The 20,683-nt window shown below is 39.8% G+C and overlaps 1 protein-coding gene across 1 annotated transcript in view; it reads right to left on the bottom strand.

Moving 5' to 3' along the window:
• Positions 1-20,683, bottom strand: part of GFRA1 (GDNF family receptor alpha 1) — a 134,075-nt gene continuing 113,392 nt past the window's right edge. The window contains exons 8-9 of the mRNA XM_005489829.4: positions 959-1,015; positions 1-244 (exon numbers count right to left, since the gene is read on the bottom strand). Of these exons, the coding sequence (XP_005489886.1) occupies positions 83-244; positions 959-1,015 (219 nt within the window). The 3' untranslated portion in view covers positions 1-82. The remainder of the gene's footprint in view (positions 245-958; positions 1,016-20,683) is intronic.

A 20,683-nucleotide genomic window follows, 5' to 3' on the forward strand; every position in this document is an offset into this window, starting at 1 on the left:
ATAAACAACAGAGGACAGCAAACAGATTTTTTTTTTTTTTGGGATTTTTTTTTTTTAACACTTTTGTCCTTTTGTAACGCAGCTACAAGACGACTGATGAGCTTAGGGACAAAGAGAGTGAGAGTGCAAGTGCCATCAGGGTGAGCTGTGTGCTTAGGTAGGAGCTGGTGGGAATGGCCAGGGAATTCTCCGCGGATATGTGACTGGTGGAGACGCCCGCTGTGTTGTCCTTCCCCAGAGCGTTCTGCAAGACACAACACCTTCCTTGGTCACCGGCACAGCATTTTCATGGCAAAGCAGTTCAGTTCTACTTCATGAAATTCGTACTTTGTTTGCCCATGTCCCGCCCTCCTCTGATACCTGCACATCAATCTCATAAATGGAATGATAAAAAGGGCGTTAAAACAGATGTCGCAATGACAGTATTTTGAAATTAGTTAACACCAGTACTGCACACTTCAAAAAAGAGAAGAATATTTAAATATTCTTACTATAGCAAAGGTTCCATGTGTAAAAGTACGGAGTTTTTTTTTTTAGGGACCTGTGTTTATCATGCCAGTTTATTTTGTAACAGCAAAAGCAAGACCCTTAGAGAAACTGCACCTTCTCTACAGTCAACAGAACAAATTTGTTTGACAAGTTAACGATAACAATAAATAAAATTTAATCCATGGGTGCAGATTATTAAGTAAGTAACCTTGCTAGGTGCAGTGGTGTTTACTATGGGATCTGCCTAAACATGTACCACACAGGTACTGAAATATCAAATCAGCAGAGAACACTTTGAGCCCAGCTCTGAACTTCTAAGTGAGATCATTCTTTAATGGATTATGATATCCAAATACAACAAAACTGACAAGACAAGTGTGAGGTAGCCCATGATAATCCTGACAGACTCAGAATGTCTTTTCTTATGGGGAGGCACCTGTGTTGTCAAATATCCAAGATCCACACTTACCTCATTAAGACAGAGCTCTGTATCTACAGATTCATTGGATTTTCGCTTCTTCTGTGCCTATGAAAAAATACAAATTTTATTCCCAGTACAATTTATACTTCCAGCAGCACAAAGCACTTAGATAAATTTGCATCAGTTGTCATAATCCTATAATTTTGACAACGATTTGCACATTATTAGCAAATAAACTCCAAATGTAACTGCATGTTTTCCAATAACATTCACATTCTCATTTGAATTTAGAGCAAAATTTTCAACAGTCAACTAAGGGTACTTAGTAATTACAATGATGAGTGCCATCAGCTACAGAGAACATGTTAGCTCTTCTATGGCCCCTTAAAAATGCTGCTGGACATTCTTGAGAAGAAATGAAATGTGACAGTTAATAATTATCATAATACCACTGCATATTAACAAATAATCTATGATATACCTCAGTTTTAGGAAAATATACAACACAGGAGTATTTTACCCTTAATGATTCTTGTAATTTTCCCAAATATTATGATAAAAACATAAATATTATTTTAATATATGCCATGGTTGCCAGAGAATCTCCTCTACAGAGCTGCAAAAAGAACACTGACTCAAGCAAGAAGCATTTCAGGTGACATCATCCACACTGGAAGCAGCAGCCTGCACTCTGTCCAGCAGCAGGAGGTGTTCAATATTTCCACTCCTCAAGTGAACAAGTCTGGGCTGGGTGGTTCTGCTTTTCTACAAGGGCAGTTCCAATCCCCAAGGTGTGGAGGTGCTCTCAATAAACAGTGCTGTGGCTGACTTGAGCACTTCAGTGATTCTCAGCATCACTTCTTTTGTAAACTCCAGAAACAAACCGAGCACCCATTTACAGCAGGTAACTGAGCTGAGGTAAATCAGTTCTTGTAAGAGAAGACATGGGTTTAGAAAACTCCTGACTGCACTGGGCACATCCGGTGCCTCCACCTGGAAGTTTTGTTGGACCTGCAACTTATTTCCTGCAAAAAACAAAGATCTGAATCTCAGAGTGCTGCTTTCATTCTGCACTGCAGAATCTCAGTGGTTTAGGCAGTGATGGCCTGGACTAAAGCAGATGTGAGAAAGTGCTGAGCAGTCTGATTTTATGCCCTCAAAAATTCAGTTCCACATACTGATATTTATTTCATATCTGATAGCCACTGGTTCTGCCAATGGATACAAAACAGTCTTTGACCTAATTACTGATTTTAGAATTCAAATGAAGGAACTAAAGTTCATATTAGGAAGCACATCCTCTGCTTTTGATACACGAACACATTACAGACAACTGAAAAAGTGAAACAGCTGGGATTTAAGACAGCTTAGCTATAGTAATAATACATACTGAATACATGTTGATAGTTCTTGTATATATGACGAAATAATAGCTCAATTTACTAACAAACATCCTCTGTAAAATTTCCTTCTCACATACCCTCTCTACTAATTAGTACTATTAAAGTGGTTATGGAAAGCATAAATTTACCTGTCTAAATGGAAAAAGAAATGCCTGGAAGTAAATTTACAACAAAAAAAAGCATCACAGTGAAGCCTTCATGCTGTGTTTGTAGAGGACAGGAAACTTCTTTTAATGGCAACTGGGTACCTTTCAACTCCTAAATACTGGCTTCAAGGAGACAGGTAAAGAAGGATAAACTAGATTTAAATCCTGATTTTCCTATGTCCATAAGGCCCATACTACCTTGAATTGGAATGTGAGGCTTCAGATAAAGCCTCTGGATCAGAGGTTCAGATCCTGAAGGTGTAGGCTGTAAGGATCATACAAGCCTCTTATTTCTCAGTTGGTCACTTATTGCTAACTTTCCTATTCCCACATGTGTTTGTTTATTTGAAACACTGCTTACACCTGCTGTGGACTGACAGCACTGTGCTAAGTACAGGTCTACACCTGGTAGTTGGTCTCAACACCAAAGTCAGAATTTATATGCCTTTTGTACTGTGTTTATCAAATGAGTAAAGAGAAAAACATCATTATTTTGCCTATATGCAGTAAAGTCTTCCTTTATTTCATTCAGTCTGAAAACAATAAGTGCAGCAGCTAAAACATATCTACCTTTGAGAACGCTATTTTAAGGGTAAAATCAACAGCTAAAAAAAAAAAATCACCATAAAAGCCCCTTTTCAATCATTTTGATAAACATTGTCTGGTTTTCATTTGGAAGGTGATACTTCTCGGCATCCATGTACTTATTGTAGACATTGTAACATCAACAACACTTATTCACATGCATCCTCTATTAAAATGTCCTCCTCTCTTAGCACTGAAAAGCAATTTTAATAATCAGACAGGCTTTTCCCTTATCAAAGCAGAAAGGACAGTATCTTCTATTTAAAAATACAACAAAAATGCAACCTTTTATTGGGAGGAAGGCAAACAGAAAGAAAAAACTGTCATTCTGAGGATGAGATGAGACATTATATGCCAAGTTTCAAATTGGAAGAGTACATTTTTAGTGTTGAGTTATAAACCTGTGAGAATGGGTTATAATGGAAATACTGGCATAGGCTGCACTACTGGAATACAACAGAGCACCACTAAATCACAAATAATGGGATAAAAACCCAAACCTACATGTTGAAGAGAGTGCTTTAGTGAATGTCCTTTACTTAAAATCAAAGGGGAAAATTCTCGCTGTCTTGGGCAGAAATAGCTCTACACCAAGCAGAACCCTTTCTTTGTGCTACAGTGAGTGAACACCTTATCAGAGATTAAAAATAAAATCAGAGCTTAGAGGTTATGCTGGTAGCCCTGGTGGAAATAAACCCAGACTGGGAGATGTGCACTTGAATTAAAGAGGATACCCTCTGCAGCCAGATATTTACTTTCTAACATCTTCCATTATCCTAAAAATTTAAACAAGAGAAATGAGTGTCCATCACGTACAGCTGCAGACAATTCTGGAATAACTGTACCATTAGTTAATTTGGGAATTGAGAGTTGTTCATTATGCAAGATGCCAAAGATTCACTGCCAATCCCATCTCAGGTACCCAGCTTGCCTACCAAGCAGGCAAGAAGGTATTTTCAAATGTTCTGGAAGTACCTAACTCCACAGGAGTAAGGGAGCACACACAAATGGCTAAGTAGTCTATATTCAAATTTGTATTCTTTAAAAATTTTAATATACAGCTGTTTATCTGATGATAAACAGTTTTATATTAAAATAAATCTATGGGGACTCCATCATTAAATAAAAAAACAAGCAGGGCTGGGCTTATAAAAATAATGATTTTAAAAAACAGTGAAGGAAAATCAGCTTAAAATAAGTGGCTAACAAAGATGTATGAGTTCTTTTCTACTGAGGAGAAATAGCATTTGCTAATGACTTACTTAATGACACACTGAGCTGTGACATATCTCAGTCTGTAAAACAAAGTTACATAAATGGGCTGACACTTAGTCCAGCTTTGCAGGGAATTGTAATTCATTAATGTGAGCTACTCTGGCAAAGCTGCATCCATACAGCCAACAGGCTTGACCTCACTTAAGCTTTTATGTTTTCTAAAAATTAATACCCCTCTTCCCAGAGAATCTCCTCACTGTAGCAGCACATCTCAAGCAATAGATGGCATTTAGAGATAATTGTATTTAAGCACCTCCTGATGAGCTTCAGTATCGTGTCTGCTAGTCACATATAAGCCTTGTTTTGATCTCAAAACCCTTAGGTTTCAGTATTACAACAAAAATATTGGACTTGGTCAGGGGCTGGCAGAGTAATCAACAGTATGTCCAGGAAAAAAACCAAAATCTCATTATGAGAAGCAAAATTTTACTTCTTTCCTAGAAAGAGAGTTAAATCAGGATTAGCAAATGACCCAGTAGTTTTCTGAAAAGGGAAAGAAATATTGCTTATAGAGACATTTCTCCTTCAGAAGACTCTGTGGACCTCCATGTTTCCTTCTGGTCCTAGATGAGTTTAATTGTATGCCCCTAATTAGTCTTCTCTTGCCCTGCACCTAACAATTATCGTAAGATCCTCCTAAAACAACTCCCTGCCTTCCATCTCCCAAACCCCTCTGGGTCCATGCTCTGCAGACACTACAGCCCTGAATTTATGCCCAGAAATGCAATCTTGCAATTATGCATCCAGCTTTGCAAATCCCAGCACTGCATGGTTAATGAAAGCATTAAACACTGCAGCAGTGTCTCACCAGGAGTCACACGCACACTCAGGGCTTGTCACCCAGCAGGATTTTTATGTGTTCACTACAGCATCAATTTCTGTTCCTCAAAGCAAGGATAAGTTCTGACTGGGGATGTCTCCAAATGGAGGTGAGCTTTCATGGGAGGGAGGGAAGGAGAAGGATGTACAGGGAGCTGAATGCATTGCTCTGAATGCAAACAGGCACAGAGTGAGCACCCAAATTCAGAACCCAGCCCCTTCCTTTAGCTATTTATGAGCTTTATGGAACGTATTGCTTGGACAGGGAGAGGCAACAGAAGCATCATTAGGACAGAGATGTGCTAGGTAGGCTGTTTATACAGCTAATTTTAATGAGAGAGCCCTTGTCCTCTCCTGAGATCCTGGTTAGTTATGCCAATATTAACAAGACTTTCTGAAGAAGAGGGACAAATCTCCCAGAATGCATCCTTCAAATGACCACACTTCTAAAGTAGCTGTAACAAATGAGTGTTTGTTCTTTTTGTTCTTCTCCTGTGTTGATTAGAGAGATTTACTATGCAACTAACCTGCTTTCCCCAACAGCAGGACACAAACAATAAGCAGAGAAATACACAGACTGTAAAAATGCAATCAGTTTAACTCTTCTGTGCTCACTAAGTGGATGGTTCATCTATCACAAGTGACAACAGTATTTTCTTATTAGCACAGGAGTACTCTGCCACACTGGAGTATAATTACTTTCAACAGGGAAGATAAGAAAAGTGTGGGTCAGAGACACAGGCTAGTGAAATAAAGCTCCAATTCAGCACAGGGTAATTCTGAAACCCATACCATGCAGACAGAGTGCAGAGCTATTTAAGCTATAAAAACAAGCAGCTCTGCACTGTCCTATAACAAAGCAGACAGATCTTTTTTCTGCTTTGTTTTTTTTTTTTTTTCCTCTCTGCTGAATCAACCCTCCAGATACAAGCTCGGGGCATGAAATTATCAGTTGTCATTCTGCATAAAAGCACTGCAGTTCTGTCATGACACTTTGTGGAGAGAAGAAAGTATCTTCTAGAAACAAGCATCATGAAGACATTACTGGCACTATGCTCCAGAGCTACACAGATAACACTCAGCACAGAAAGAAGCAAATCACAAGATTTTCAGCTGAGACACATTAAATAAAGTAAACCAAGCATCCCCTGGTGCCCAAATATGCACTGGGAAAACACACACTGAGGGGATTTTTACAGCATTCCCCTTCAACATTAATAAATTCTTGCTGGATTTGAGGACTTAAACATGAGAAACAAGAAACAGAGAGCAACCTTAAAGCAGGGCAGTTTGTTTTCTGGCCTGGAAAGAGAAGGTGTGTAGGAATCCTCTGGAAGAGGGGCAAAGGTAGGTCCTTGTTGTGGTAAAGCCAGCTTTGCAGCCAGCAGGGAGGGAGAAGCACCCAGTCCCTCTGGACAGGCCAGGTGGGCTGGGAACAGCATCTCCTGCCCAGACTGCAGAGGAACAACAGCTCAAACCAGCTCAGGTCTCACAGACACTGCAGACCCTTGGGGCTACTGACAGATGCAGATGGAAACACACACAGCAGCAGACACCACTTCAGAAATCTAAGAAATGGGCAGAAGAGTTGATAAAGTCTGATATGGATAGAGGGAAAACTCCCTTCAACTTCTTCAATTTGCAAATTTTTAGAAAATTTGATTGAAGGAGTAAGAATTGGAAGTAATCATCCCAAAATGGGCTGAAAAGAGCGTGGAAGGAAGGAAAGATGACCTATATTATATTAATTATTGCTAGACCATTCCAAGATCCTTATGTTAATAAACATGAGACCTCATTAAGCTCCATCTCTCACTGCACTTATTTGGCTGGGATAACATGGCACTGAAATTGCCTAACAGCAATCTTAAAGGTTTTATAAAAAACAGATCCTATCAAAAACACCAAACTGATCAAACAGCTTACAAGGACCAGACATGGAGATCTTCAAATATTTATTTCAAGCAATTAGTTTCCCAGTGAGCACAGCACAAAATATGACACCCAGCCAAGACAACTGAGCTGACTTACCTTTCATGGCAGTACAGTAACTTGCTAACAATTTTGTTTTCGTGTTCAGTCATTCATTTAGCTGAGTCAAATGAATTTCTATAGTCCTAGATTCTTCCTTCCTATTTTTAGGGGATATTATGCAATTCTCCTAATATGGTCTTTTTATGGATTTGCTGCAAGCAAATATTTTTGCATTAAGAAAGGCAGAGGAGGGAACAGAATACTAAAAAGCAGAGACTGAATAAGTTTTATTAGGTTAATATCTCAACATCGTAGGCCGCCTAGGTTGTTGGGTTTTTTCTCTAGTTATAAAACTAAACATCCATGTAATCCAAAGGTGAGTTGTTTTGGATTTTATTACTAAAATGAATTTCTCTAGTGATTCATCACAGAGATCAACCCAATGCTGTGGACAGCAGGTACAGGTAGCATCTGGCTGCTGCACAGTGAAGAGCACCTGAAGAAAAACAGCGGGAACACAAAGCCATTGCAGTCCCAGTTAGAAGAGGGGAATTTTGAGGGAAGTCAATAGAAGCACAAGAGATCCCACAACACTTCTCCAGGCTGGAGCATGTGGCCCCACGTGTCTGAATATCAGAACAAAGCTGTTCAGCTTGGCAGCAGGTGAAATTGCTGCCTCCTGAATTAGCCGTGGTGCCCTGGAGTGTGGTGGGAGCAGCCCTGAGCAGCTGTCAGCCAGGGCTACTGCAGGAGCACAGCAGCTCTGTGCTCATGAGCCTTGGAAAGAGGCACCAAACCCCTGCAGGGCTTCTGCAACACCTCCAGGAGTGCCTGGGCAGGGGCTCCAGGGCAGGCAGAATTCCCTGTGCCTGCTGCTGGCTGGAGAGCTTCCCTCCCTGCAATCACACCCCAGGACAGGGGATCCAGAAAAGGGAAAATTCCCTGTGCCTGCTGCTGGCTGGAGAGCTTCCCTCCCTGCAATCACACCCCAGGACAGGCTGCAGGACTCTGCTGAGGGAGCCTCCACAGCCAAGAGCAGAGCTGCAGGAGGGATGCTCAGCAAGGATGCTCAGCGATGGCTCAGCCTTTGAGGCTCCCAGTTGTTGCTGTGGGAGGTGAAGGGATGGAGCAAACAAGGTCAGGCACTGCCTCTGTGCCCTGGCAGGAGCAGGGCTGCTGCTCTGGGGTTCTGCAGCTGGAAGGGAAGATCAGGCAAGCTCGCCTGAACACCAGGCTGAGCCTCAGCACGACAGGAAGCTTCCCTTCGTGCCAGGCCAAGCCTGAGCAGCCAGCATTACTGCTGCTTTTCTGAGCACTGCCCTCACTCATAAATTTTAAAAGGGAAGGCAAGGGAACGACCATGAGCATCTGCTTTTTGTTAAGTGCATCAAAATGTTCAGGACTTTCTGTTAACACTACGTGTGTGCACGTGTGCATTGTGAGTACTGGCATGGTTACATGGAGACAAAAAACGCAGAAAGCCTTAAAAGGGTGAAAACACTTCAGGTAAAGAGTGACTCTTCCTGCAATTACAGAGAGGCAAATGCTAAAATGAAGTAACAGTGAAGAAGCCTTGCACAAAAAGGTAAAAGAAACCAGTTATCTGAGCACCCACCCTGTGTCCATCCATCCATTTCTGCCACTGTTTAGTTTGCACATTTCAAGCCCAACATATGAATTCCCACAGTTGTGTGGTGGTGCACCCAAGTCCCACTAAATCATGGCATGATTCAGAGGGTAGTTCTTTTCTTTTAAAATAATCCACTCTGGAACAGCTGTGATTTGGATTAATTAGCGAATTTCGCATTTTTGGCACAATCTGCTCTCCAGAAGTGCCACTGAAATAAAAAATTAAAGCATTCACTCTCTTCTCTAATCCTGTAGCTGAATTTTGCAGGTGCACAGATGCATCCTTAGAACTGGCAGGGCTGCGATTGTAGTGAACTTGCTGCAGTACTTGTCTCAGTTCCTTTCCAGCACTGACAATACTATTTAGAATAAAAATATGTATTTTTTTTTTAATTGTGGAATCAAATCTAGCAAGGCGAGTATTTAAAAAAACCCCAGGTTATGGTGTATTGTGGCTTTGATAGGCAGCTATTCCTCAAGAATTTAGCTAGAACCATACACATAACATGAAAATTTTCACCCAAATAATTAATGTTTTAGATCTTTTTTAATATGAAATATAAGACAACTTCAAGCATAGCTGCTAGCAATGTCTATGACAACCTATTTTTATTTTCATTAGAATAAAACCCTTCAGATGTCTGCAGAAAGGTGTTCAAATTCATTACTATCATCCCTGTTTAATAATTCTGGAGGCATTTTAATTTCTAAAAGCAAAGTGAATCAGTATCATACAATTTGGATTACTAGCATTTTATTTTCTAAGACAAGCGTATTTTTCAACAGATTTAAGTCATGACTGAAAAAAAAAATCCAATTGGTCTCATTCACAGATCTCCATTAGCTAAGCTAGACCTTGGTTTGTCCTGTCAGCTTCCTAAATGTTATTAAAAGGCCCCTGCAAAATGGATCTTAAAACTCAATACTTGTGAAAGACTTTGATGTAGCATCCAACATTCATTCTCCCCTTGCTGAAGTGAGTGAGGGAAAGAAAAATCACCCCTTCTCAGAAATACTATCAGTGAAACCCTGACAGTAATTCTCTTTAATGGGTTATCCTACCATACTTTAATGGATGGTATTAGAGTGGCCTTCCTCATATCCCTGATTTACACATGAATGATGCTCTCACAAACAGCCACACTGTAATTAATGAGGTATTCAAAAAAGCACAGAAACTCCTGTAAGAGATCTCTGCAGAATCATGGCATTATTTGAAAGGTGCCTTATTTTTACTGCCCACCACACCAACAGGAATTTCTCCACTTGCCAGGCAGCACCAACTGGAAATCAAAAGCAACTTCCTAATTTCATCTGCATATCTGGCCTGAAATTTGAAAAGTAAGAAGCATGGAGGATTTTTTTCCATCACCGAAAAAATTTTCTTACACACAAAAAAGTACAGTGAATGTTAGATGTTTAACAATTACAGCCCCACTAAAACAAAACTGTGCCTATAATGACCAGATTATGCAAATGATTACCAGATTATGCAAAATTGTATTCACGGGATATAATCCTTCTTTGTTTCATCACACAAGTTCTTCACAGAAGGCTCAAATTTTTGTTTACATTTAATAAGCTAGAAAATAAAAACAGATGAATGCTAATAATGTCAGTAATGCAGATCAACATCACTTGGGGTAAATTTTGAAATGTTTCCATACTAAGCTGGAAGTAGTTTTAGAAGCTTAGTTGTGACTAGTCTGCCTACTTTTTGAAGAATTAAATTGTGGTAGACTGGATAGTTCAGGGGATTATTAATGGGACATACAGACTGAAATTCCAAGGTAGCTTGTTTAATCTAGCCCAGGTCAATACTGACAACTATTCTGCAGCAGTTTGGAAATGAGGAGGTGGTTCTGAAGCACTTCTTCTCTAAACAGGACAGGTTCAATGCACAAAAGTGACACTAATTTGCAACTCAGGCAGTGCACCTCATTAGAGACTGGGGAATTAATGGGGTATAGGTTTATAATATCACAAAGCATGCAGGATGTTTTCCTATGTCCTTCATTTCTTTTCTGTGAGATGAGCTGCTCTGTCAAAAAGGGACAGTCCCACTCTAGCCTCAGATTTTTCCAAATTTACTGCAAACACTACAAGAAAAATCTTGAAGGTGTCTTGTGCTACCAAATTTTAATATCCTTTGGTGGAACACAAGAGATAGAGATTATAAGATTTCACCTAGAGAAACATTTTAGGAATGCTATCTGAAGAGAATCTCGACTGATGATTGTTGGCAGCAAATATTTCCCTGAATGTATAATGGTTTTATTAATAGTTCTGGACGGAGCTGAAGTAGAAAACAGAGCAAGTGAGGGGTGGTTTTTTGTGATCTACCTAGTGAGATGCATCTAATCCCTCACTAGCATCAGCTTTGTCTTCCTAGCAAGTTTCAGTGTCAATACAAGCATTAAGAAAAAGTACAACTGTTTGTGTCCCAACCACAGCAGCAGCTGGCTTCTTGTGTTACTCCCACCTACAGATCAGAGGCTGGAAAGTCACAGGATGACAGCATTGCTGGAAACAAGGGATGGTATGAATGTACCTTCACATTTGCTGCTGTATCTGGACACCAGGGCTGATTCTGCACCCCTGAGCTGTCCCAGTCAGAAGTGAATCAAATGGGCTGAAATGTTCAGAGGCCAAGACAGGCCAAGGCTCTCTAGTGACTGAGAGCAGCATCCTCAGGAGGGATCTGGGATATCTGTGCTGCTCCCATTCAGTGGCTGCAGCACACATGCCACTGCTGAGCTGCTGGGCACAGATGGATGGAGCTGCACTCCAGCAGGCTCTGCACAGAACAAGGGGCAGCAGATGATGAGCACGTGTGAGCAGATGTGTCTCGCTGGCATGGACATGACGCAGAGCCAAAGCTTTGCCATTTGCTCTCTCTAAATGTCCATGGAACACCAGGGTCCAGTCCCCTGTTACAGGGACAGAAGCCAGCCCAACTGGCATTTTAGGGGCTGTCCCTGGGACATGGACCCTCTTCAGCTCCCAGAGAGCAGAGCTCTGTCTCTCACTGAGGGCACTTTCCAAAGAGCTGCACTGGCACTAAATATAACATGAGCCACCAGCCTGAAGGTGAAAAGCCTCTGCCTAATTAATTATTCCTAAGTATTCTCATTAAGCTGTTCTCTGGGTACACACAGACTGTGTTTTTTATCTAAACCTGTTTAGTTGTGCCTATAAAAATCTGAATTTCTTCTCTGCATATGCCCATGACTGAGTCCTTCGGAATAATCAGGAAACCTTAATCAAAATTAACAGGAACTCTTGATGAGAGCAGGATTCTGCAAACAGTTGCAAGAATTTCTCAAAGTTCAAAACCAATATGAAAAAAGGGATAATTATTTTCCACTGCATTTGCATTTGGATTCTGAAACTATATACAAGCAGCTAGGTCTCTGCAGGAACAGACCCCAAAATTCACCTTGAGTGCATATGTGACTGAGGTGTGCAGAACAGCAACACAGAAATCACCACAGACCAGGCAAGATACATGCAACTGTTAATGCACTATTTTTCCTACTGAAGGTAAGCCTTCATAAAAAACATACTGAATACCATCAGAACATTTCTGATCAAATCATCTTTTTTACATTTGTGAAGGCACAAATTTAGGAATGAGTTTTCACAGATTCCTGTAACTGCTTTGCTTTTGTGTGTGGACGCCTGATTTATATGCCCATTTATCCAACTCTGCACAAATTAGGTACTTAGGGCTGCAGGTAGCTTTTTAGAGCCTGCCTGGTACATACTCTACCTGCCACATATATAAAAAAAATTCAAATGCACACATTTCAAATCCGAGGATGAATTCAGAACATCCAAATGTTTGGGGTCATGTGGTAATGCGTAACTTGCCTTGAATCAGAGGTTTCTTGAGGCTTCTGAAAATGTCAATCTGGAAAACTATAGCACCATGTAATGCAGTATTTAATAAATTACTGCCTGAATACCTAATTCTGTTAAAAGAAAGACATGAGGGAGGATTAGCCTGTAATTCTTTAGGAAGCATGCTGAGTGAACCTATGAAAAATATTCTGTGTTATGCACATCAGTCTGTTTGCCTGTGACTCACAAACAGAGCTAAACATGCAGGGCTTAACCTGAGGTGGGATTATTGGGCCAAGTTCACTGATTGGAACAGGATTTGGTGTGAAACAGTCAGGCTCTCCTCCAAAGTACTGACTAAAATAAACATTTTGCACTCCTATTGATTTTGACAGCAAGGAGCTCAAATCGGTGACAGTGTCTCATGTTCCGGAACTCAACAGCAAATTGAAAAACGCTGTAGAGTAGGTGGTTTGATGCAACATAAAGATCTATTATTCAGGTAAATCAGCTGATTAGGAGTCATGGGCATAAAAAGGAGGAGATAAAGGGTGTAATTTTTTCCCAGTATTCGATTACTAATGTACAGTGAAGACTGGAAGTAAAATGGGCAGAAAGGATAAAAGCAAAACAAAAATTTCTCTTCAGCTGTTTTGTTGTAATTAATTTTTTTTATTAGGAGCATAGATTAGTCAATTTTGTTAAAAGATTGTGTTTAATTTTCTGTCCTATAAACTTGGTTTGATTACTTGAAAAATTAATGAATGCTATAGAAAAGGTTCCAAATTTTAGCTCCTCAACATTGTACTATTTTTGCAGCTATGCTGTCTCCGCAGCAATGTATGGGTTAGAATGATTACTTATTATTGTACTCTAATTTCCACTGGGTTTTTCTATATTTCATTTGCTGGTGGTAACACAGAATAAACTATTCCTAAAAAGTCTTCTTTATTATTCCTGAAATTATTTTGATCATATCTGCCACATGGTAACTGAGAGTCTGGGTAGTTTATTTTTTAAGAATGTTAAGTCTCTGGGTTACACAGAAATATCAAAGAACGGTGTGCATACATGTAAGGGGTAATGGATAATTACAATGTACACTTAAGGATAATTGCAATATACACAACTGTGGAGTTATTCCCTTTTTACAAGTGTATAAACAAAAGCAGAATTTGATTAGGTCGTGTGATTGCCTCTTTAAAATCAAATTACTTTATATGCATAAACATACTTCAGGTGCTTGGGTTTGCTGTTGGCAGAGGAAGGCAATGCATCCTCCTTAATCAAGGATAAGGAAGCAGGGTTGATTCAGACATTTCACCCAAATCAGAATGAAGATTTACTCCAATCCCAGTTGCACCCCAGTATGGCCACAACCCCCCATGTCCTCTCCACTGTGTCCCTTCTCCTAGGGCAGCCCAGCCTAGCACAGAGACTGCTCCAGGGTTACACAGCCTCAACACCCTTCCAGCTCAGTCTGGGGCAGATTTTGGTGGGTTTTTTTCCCCCTGAATCTGCATTTAGCCATTAAATCATTAAAGAAAATACAGAAAAAGAATATAAATAAGTTTCATAGCGAATTAAGTCTATGAGGCAGCTGAGTGTCCAAACATTACAGAATGGATCTGCAAGAAGAGAGGACAAAACAACCGAAACCACAAGGAAAACAAACAAATAAACACCACACAAAAAGAAAAACAACAAAGCAAACAAACCAAACAAATAAAAAAAAAAAAAAACAGACAGGAAAAGGATCTAATGAAGACTAATGGCTAACTGGAAGTGAGGTTTCAGATGTAGATACGCCAGGGAGCATAAGACCATGAACTCCAATCAACACTTTTCTGTAACACTGGACAAAATATGATCACCAACTTGTCCCAGAAAAAAGCACAGGTTTGCTGTGCTCTAGGAAATAGACAGCTCATCTATAGAAGTAACATTCTGATCACCAAGACAGTGTCCAGTGGTGTCTGCAAGGCTTCAAAAGCCACCAAGGGTGACAGTAAATGAGAAAATTACAGCACAATGTGAATGTAGTTCCCATCTGTGAGCTCTTCTCTACCCACTCATATACCCAGAAGTCACAGAAATCTCAGGCAAAACACTTTTGGGGAAAAACTCTGGGGCAGGCAGCCCCACACCCCTGCTCCAGGATCCAGGAACATTTCTCCCCCCTCTGGGGATTTCAGGAACCAGAGACAAGGCAAACCCTTGACCAGGGCTGTGCACAACTCATCAGGTCCCTCTGTTAGTGAGCCTTCCCCTCCAGGGAATGAGGAGTTTGCACAACAAATTGCTGCCCTGCTCCCCCAAGCTCTCACCCCCTCTGCACCATCCCCCGCCAAGAGAGAAAGCAGGTAACTCATAAAACTCCATGCATTTGTGACTAAAATGCTCCATTACCCAGAATTATTCAGCCTCCACACTGTCATTTGTCCTAAGCCATCATACTGCAAAACAAAATTGTCAATACCACTTCAATAAAAGTGTTTAAAAGTACATTTCAATTACAGAAGTCTTGTGAAATCCTTCTGCTTACCTAGGGAAGAACAATTATTTGCAAAAATGGCAGAACTGATAAAGATTTTATGTGTTAAATTTTGATCAATTCTGGCAACTGCTGAGCTATTTTCATACCTTAGCAAGAAACATCTCTCTATTGACAACTGTATTCATTATCTCATATATTTATATCTGATAAAGCCTTTTACTTTGGTTTTCCTCATGAATCTTTGTGGATACATTTTTTGAGGATAACCTAATGCATTAACATAGTTTACAATAGCAAATGATTTACTGTTTCTGAAGCACTCAAATACACTATGTGGTTTTCAGAACAAGTAGAGGCTATAAGGTGATAGCTGCACTGAAGTTAACAGCAATTAATTGGGTTTTTAAGGCCAAGACTACTTTTTCATTAGGAGTTTCTGGGATAACTGCTATGATTTTGGTGTATAATAAGGACTGCTTGAGAGATATTTCTGTAGGGAAAAAAAAGAATTCAAGATTTCAAGGCTTCTACTCTTGGTTTCTGTTCCATTAAAAACCTGGTGGAAAAATCCCTTTTGCCTACTCTTGCTTGGGAACAGGGTCAGCCTGCTGGCATAACCAGAGCTTCTTTCTCTCCAGCAAGTAGAGATGGGAGCAGAGCCATGACTAAAACCTAATATTTGCTAATAGCAAACAATATGTCTTAAACAAAGCACTTTGTCAGGTCCCATAAAGGCACAATATATTCTGAACTCTACTTCCAAAGACAATATGATAAAACATGTACCATCACAATGCAATGACCTAGAATTTTTACTGGTGGTCGTTATGCCTTAAAATTAATTTATAATACTGTAATCCTTTTTATGGCTGTTTTTTGCAGACTGTAGCGAGCTATCTGTTTTAAAAGGGAAATGCCTGATGGACTAGGGATTTGATTGAGAACTAGAGTTGGCTGACATTAGGAATACCTTCAATATGATGAAGAATCACATAAAGTAATAACAAGGGCAATGAATAGTCTGATTTGGCTTATCTGATGCGATCCAATTTTCTGATTCTGGTTTATTCTAGTACTTTGTATTTCTGTTGTATTCTTCTAAGAGGATACTCATGTGTAACACAGAAACAACTGTAGCTTAGGGGAACACTGCAAATGCAAATCTGGTTTTAGTAGCAATAATTTGCAAAATTCTTTCTGAGGATAAAAACTATAATCTCTCCAAAAATTTTTCAATTTTCTGTAAAAGTGTGTAGTGCATTTTCACAAAGCTGTATTTTTTAAAGTCGTTAAATTGGTTTTTAGTAACCTCATACTCATTTTCAATTGAACAATTATTAAACTATAAAACAAAATTGCACAATTCCTAAAACTGTAGTCTGGAGTTTTACAGTCTGCTATAAAGTGCTGTATTATTATAATACACTAAAGACGCTCAGACTATTAAAACTTTTTTTTTAAATGAACCATAAAATATTTTATCATTGATGAAATAATTCTGAAGTATTATGCTCTTCAGCAGTATACATGCACAATATTTTGGTCTCATGAAAAGCATGCTAATCAGAAACCCACAGTTTAAACTGTAATTCTAATATGCAACATAAACCATGTCACTGTCTTTCAGGAAGAGTTTATTACATCCAACTTCAAGCATTAAAAATCAGAGTATTGATCATTAAATATAAGGTCCAGTCTTACAGAGAGATCTCCATGCCAAAGAGACTGAGTGTTAAGCACTGGTGATAACAACAGAGATGTGATTACTTTCCTCTTGTAAAGTTTTAGCCTTTATTTCACTCCACAAATCATAACTGATCTTGTAAGGGGGTCTGATGTTCAACTCAGAAGTTCAACCAAGCCTGGTAAATGAGAACAATTTTTTCCTGACTACTGATGGCTGATGTCTCACAGCAGCACTGATGTGTCTGAGCTGTTGGGTTGGATCCTTGGCCACATCCCCTCACTGCTCCTCTCTGCTCAAAAGGGAGGCAAAGGACTGCCCTGCACTTAGACATTCATCAGCTGTATGAAGCACATCTTTAACTTCAGCAGGATTTCAACAAACTTGAAAACAACCTATCTTGTGTGGTCCAGCAATTCTTTGGCAAAGAAGGTGAAAAGCTCAGTCTTGCTCTGAGTGGGAGCACCCACACGACCATACCATGAACACAAACACATGTGTGTGCACATTTGTCACTGTCATATTTTCTGAAAAAATTTTTTGCCCAGGATTTTGCTCCTGGGAAGCTGCGAAGCCTCAGAGAAAAATGAAAACAATAATTATCTGACTTGCTTCTCCTGTGTTTTGCTGCTTTGGAATGTGTTTGGACATTGTTTACCAACAGGTGATTGTTTCATTGGTTTCTGCTGTGAATTGTTTTTACTTAATGACCAATCAGTGCCAAGCTGTGTCGAGGCTCTGGAAAGAGTCACAACTTTTCTTTAGTATCTTTCTAGCCTTCTGTCTGTATCCTTTCTGTATTCTTTAGTATAGTTTAGTATTCTTTACTATAATATAGATAATAAAATAATAAATTAGCCTTCCAAGAGCATGGAGTCAGATGCATCACTCCTTCCTGCCATGGGGCCCCCCACAAACACAACACACATTCCCTGCAAACCAGGCTGCGGCACTGGAATCCACAGCAAGGCAGCTGGGCTGGGGCTGCTTTCCTGCCAGGAAACACCAGGATTTGCACACAGACTGAAAACCCCAACGTGTCTCCACAATGTTCCCCTCACCTCCTCTGGATCTGGCAAGAGTCATGCAGTAAATGACCACAAGTCTCAGGGAATTGTACATCCACACTTTCTGAGCACCCACTCCAGCATGGTGCTGAAGAAAACAAGGATTAACCTCCCTGAAACCAGTGTCAATGAAATCAATGGAAAAAGCAGTATCTGTAGTGGCAAAACAGAACTTCATTTAGTGCTCCCTGAATTAGAAGTGTAAGATTAAAGATGAAACTTTAAGTTAGCCCTGGCTGTCAGATCTTAATCTGTATACACAAAGCACTTCTTTAGGTACAAGGGACTTGCCACTAAAGCAAATTAAAGACATTGCTTTTTTAACAGAAAAGCTGCCAATAAGTGTTCTCTAAATCACTCTTACCAGCAGGCTGACCCCATTATGTCAGCTAATCCTGGAAATACAGGAGGTAGATTTAAACCTTTTCATAGAAAACATTAAGTCTTTTTTTTTTTCTCCTTTCTTTTAGCTCTAGCACAGCATTGGGAGTTTTATATTGTTGTCCATCTTTTGCTCCAGAATATATCATTCTATGTAGTTGGAATGCCCAGAGGAAGAGGTCCAAGCAGGACTTTCCCAAGGGATGAAGCAGGCAGAGCATTTGGAAAAATCTGTGCTTGAATATCACAAATAGTTCACAGGTTGTGTGAGGGATGGGGGAAAGAGGGTGCCAGGTGTATGGGTGAGTTAACAGTGGTGCTCAGGGGATAAAACAAGCTTTGTCTCCACCCCAGTGCTCCATCTCAGCAGTTGTGCCATTCCCTCACCCACACACTGCTGTGCTTCCTGCTTATGCTCACCCACCACCCAATTACCAGCCCGTGGAGATCCACACCTGCTGTGTCCTGATCCTCAGAACGCTGCACTGGAGCTTTTAACCCTCTTCAAACATCTACATAATGCTTTGAATAATGGTATTTAGCACCTGGGAAGCAGCATTAAGCAGTTAGAGAGGGTACTTAACCCACCAGATTAGCAGCTCCCTGCACAGTGCTGCAGGTCTGCACAGACAGATCTATAGGGCAAAAGCAGAGTCCTTTTCAGTCTCAGTCACACTTAGTTCCTGCTCTCCTCACAGTAATGTGAGCCCTCTCTCCTGCTTTTGTCCTAGGATTCACCATTAGAAGTATTTTTTTTTAAATCACAAGTAGTACACGAATTTGTGGAAGAGCAGCTTGCATTATGGCCCACATCTGCTAAAAACGCCCACTAATCTTACATGCCAATAGAAATAATTGATATATTTAAGTATCCAGATTTCTCTTTCCCAATGCTCCCCACATTTGATGTTTGATATTTTCAATTTCTATCTCATAGTTTTTAAATTTTGCCGATGAGAGCACAACAACATTTACATACTGGACTTGTCTTCAGTCCACAGGGTCATGGATCTCAATTATATCTCCCCATTGCTACATTCTTCAAAAGCACAAAAATCTTAATTTCTCTTCGAATGCTGAATATCCAAAGCAAGAGCAAGACATTATAAATATGGGAAAACAAAGTATGGAGCTAGCTAGCAAGACTTGGATGCATATATTTACTTAAATGTCCTCAACCATCTTGACTTCTACAATTTTTGTCTTTTGCAAAACATCCTTTATAATATTATAGAAACCCAGTGTGGGAGTCTGAGTTTTTTATTTATTTCTGCAATGACCCAGGAACAACTGGTCCAATCTATCACTTGAGGTTCATTTCATTATCATCCTTCAGTTCTACTCATCTCTCCTAAATGGAAAGGCAGCCTTTTTTTGAAGAATACATGGTGTGAGTACACATCCAAACTCATTCTTTTGTCCCTTTCAAATAATCCAACACGATGGTTCAGGCAGTGGGGGTAGAACACGAGACTGGAAGACCAGAACCATTTTTTGACTGGCATACTGAATGCAAGTTATGACTGAAAATGAAAGATTAACATATATGTCAGTTAAATAGAAAACATCAGAGTGAAGCCACCAGGAAAAAAAACTATAGGGTTGGCAATTACTTAATAAAATCTGCCTGTCTAAGGAACATGCTGCTGGGATTCATCTTCCTTTTTGTTCACAATACTTTATGTCATTTTTATATGGTGCTGAGGATTCTTTGCAAGATGTCAAGCACTTCAAATATACTTAAATTTAGCATTTCATATAAACCTAGCTACTATTTACTGTGTTTAGCAAATTCTGTTAGAAGTCAGGTTCATAAAAAGAGTTTAAAGGATTCCTGGATAAATCAAGCATCTTCCTGGCAAAGACAGAATGCTGATTTAATTGAGGGACAGAAAAAAAGAGTATCTCAAACAATCCATGCATATGTAAATATAAAGTAAGCAGATATCAGAAATAAACATTTTGCTGTATCAATCTGAAATAAGACAATACCCCATAATAGAATGAATTGCAAATTCTCATAGCAATGGTAAGTTCAAATGAAGAACAACTTCTAAGCAGCATCACTTAAATAAACATTATTTTAAATTCCAAATCTTCAACAGGTTTTTGAAGTAAATATTGAGCACAGGTAAACAAAAATATCTCTGATTTTCTTCAGGCATTCACCACCTTTCAGATTCCCAGGTTTGCTTCTGCAAGGGAACACAGCACAGCAGCAAAACCATGGATGCACTCCTGCTCCTCACATGACCATTCTGAACAATTCATAGAGAAATGCATCAAGAATTGCTCAGTCAGTGGTGCTCCTGGCAGACTGGGTTAGTGCCCTGTATTTTCCAGCCCCGGGAGGTTGGTATTGCTCATTTCTGTGCCATATTATACTAATCAATCACTTCCTGCTCTTTCTTCCCTTGCTGTATTTCTTTCACTGGCAATTTATACTAATCAATCACTTCCTGCTCTTTCT

This window comes from Zonotrichia albicollis, chromosome 7 (assembly GCF_047830755.1).
Source record: "Zonotrichia albicollis isolate bZonAlb1 chromosome 7, bZonAlb1.hap1, whole genome shotgun sequence".
Lineage (NCBI taxonomy): Eukaryota > Metazoa > Chordata > Aves > Passeriformes > Passerellidae > Zonotrichia > Zonotrichia albicollis.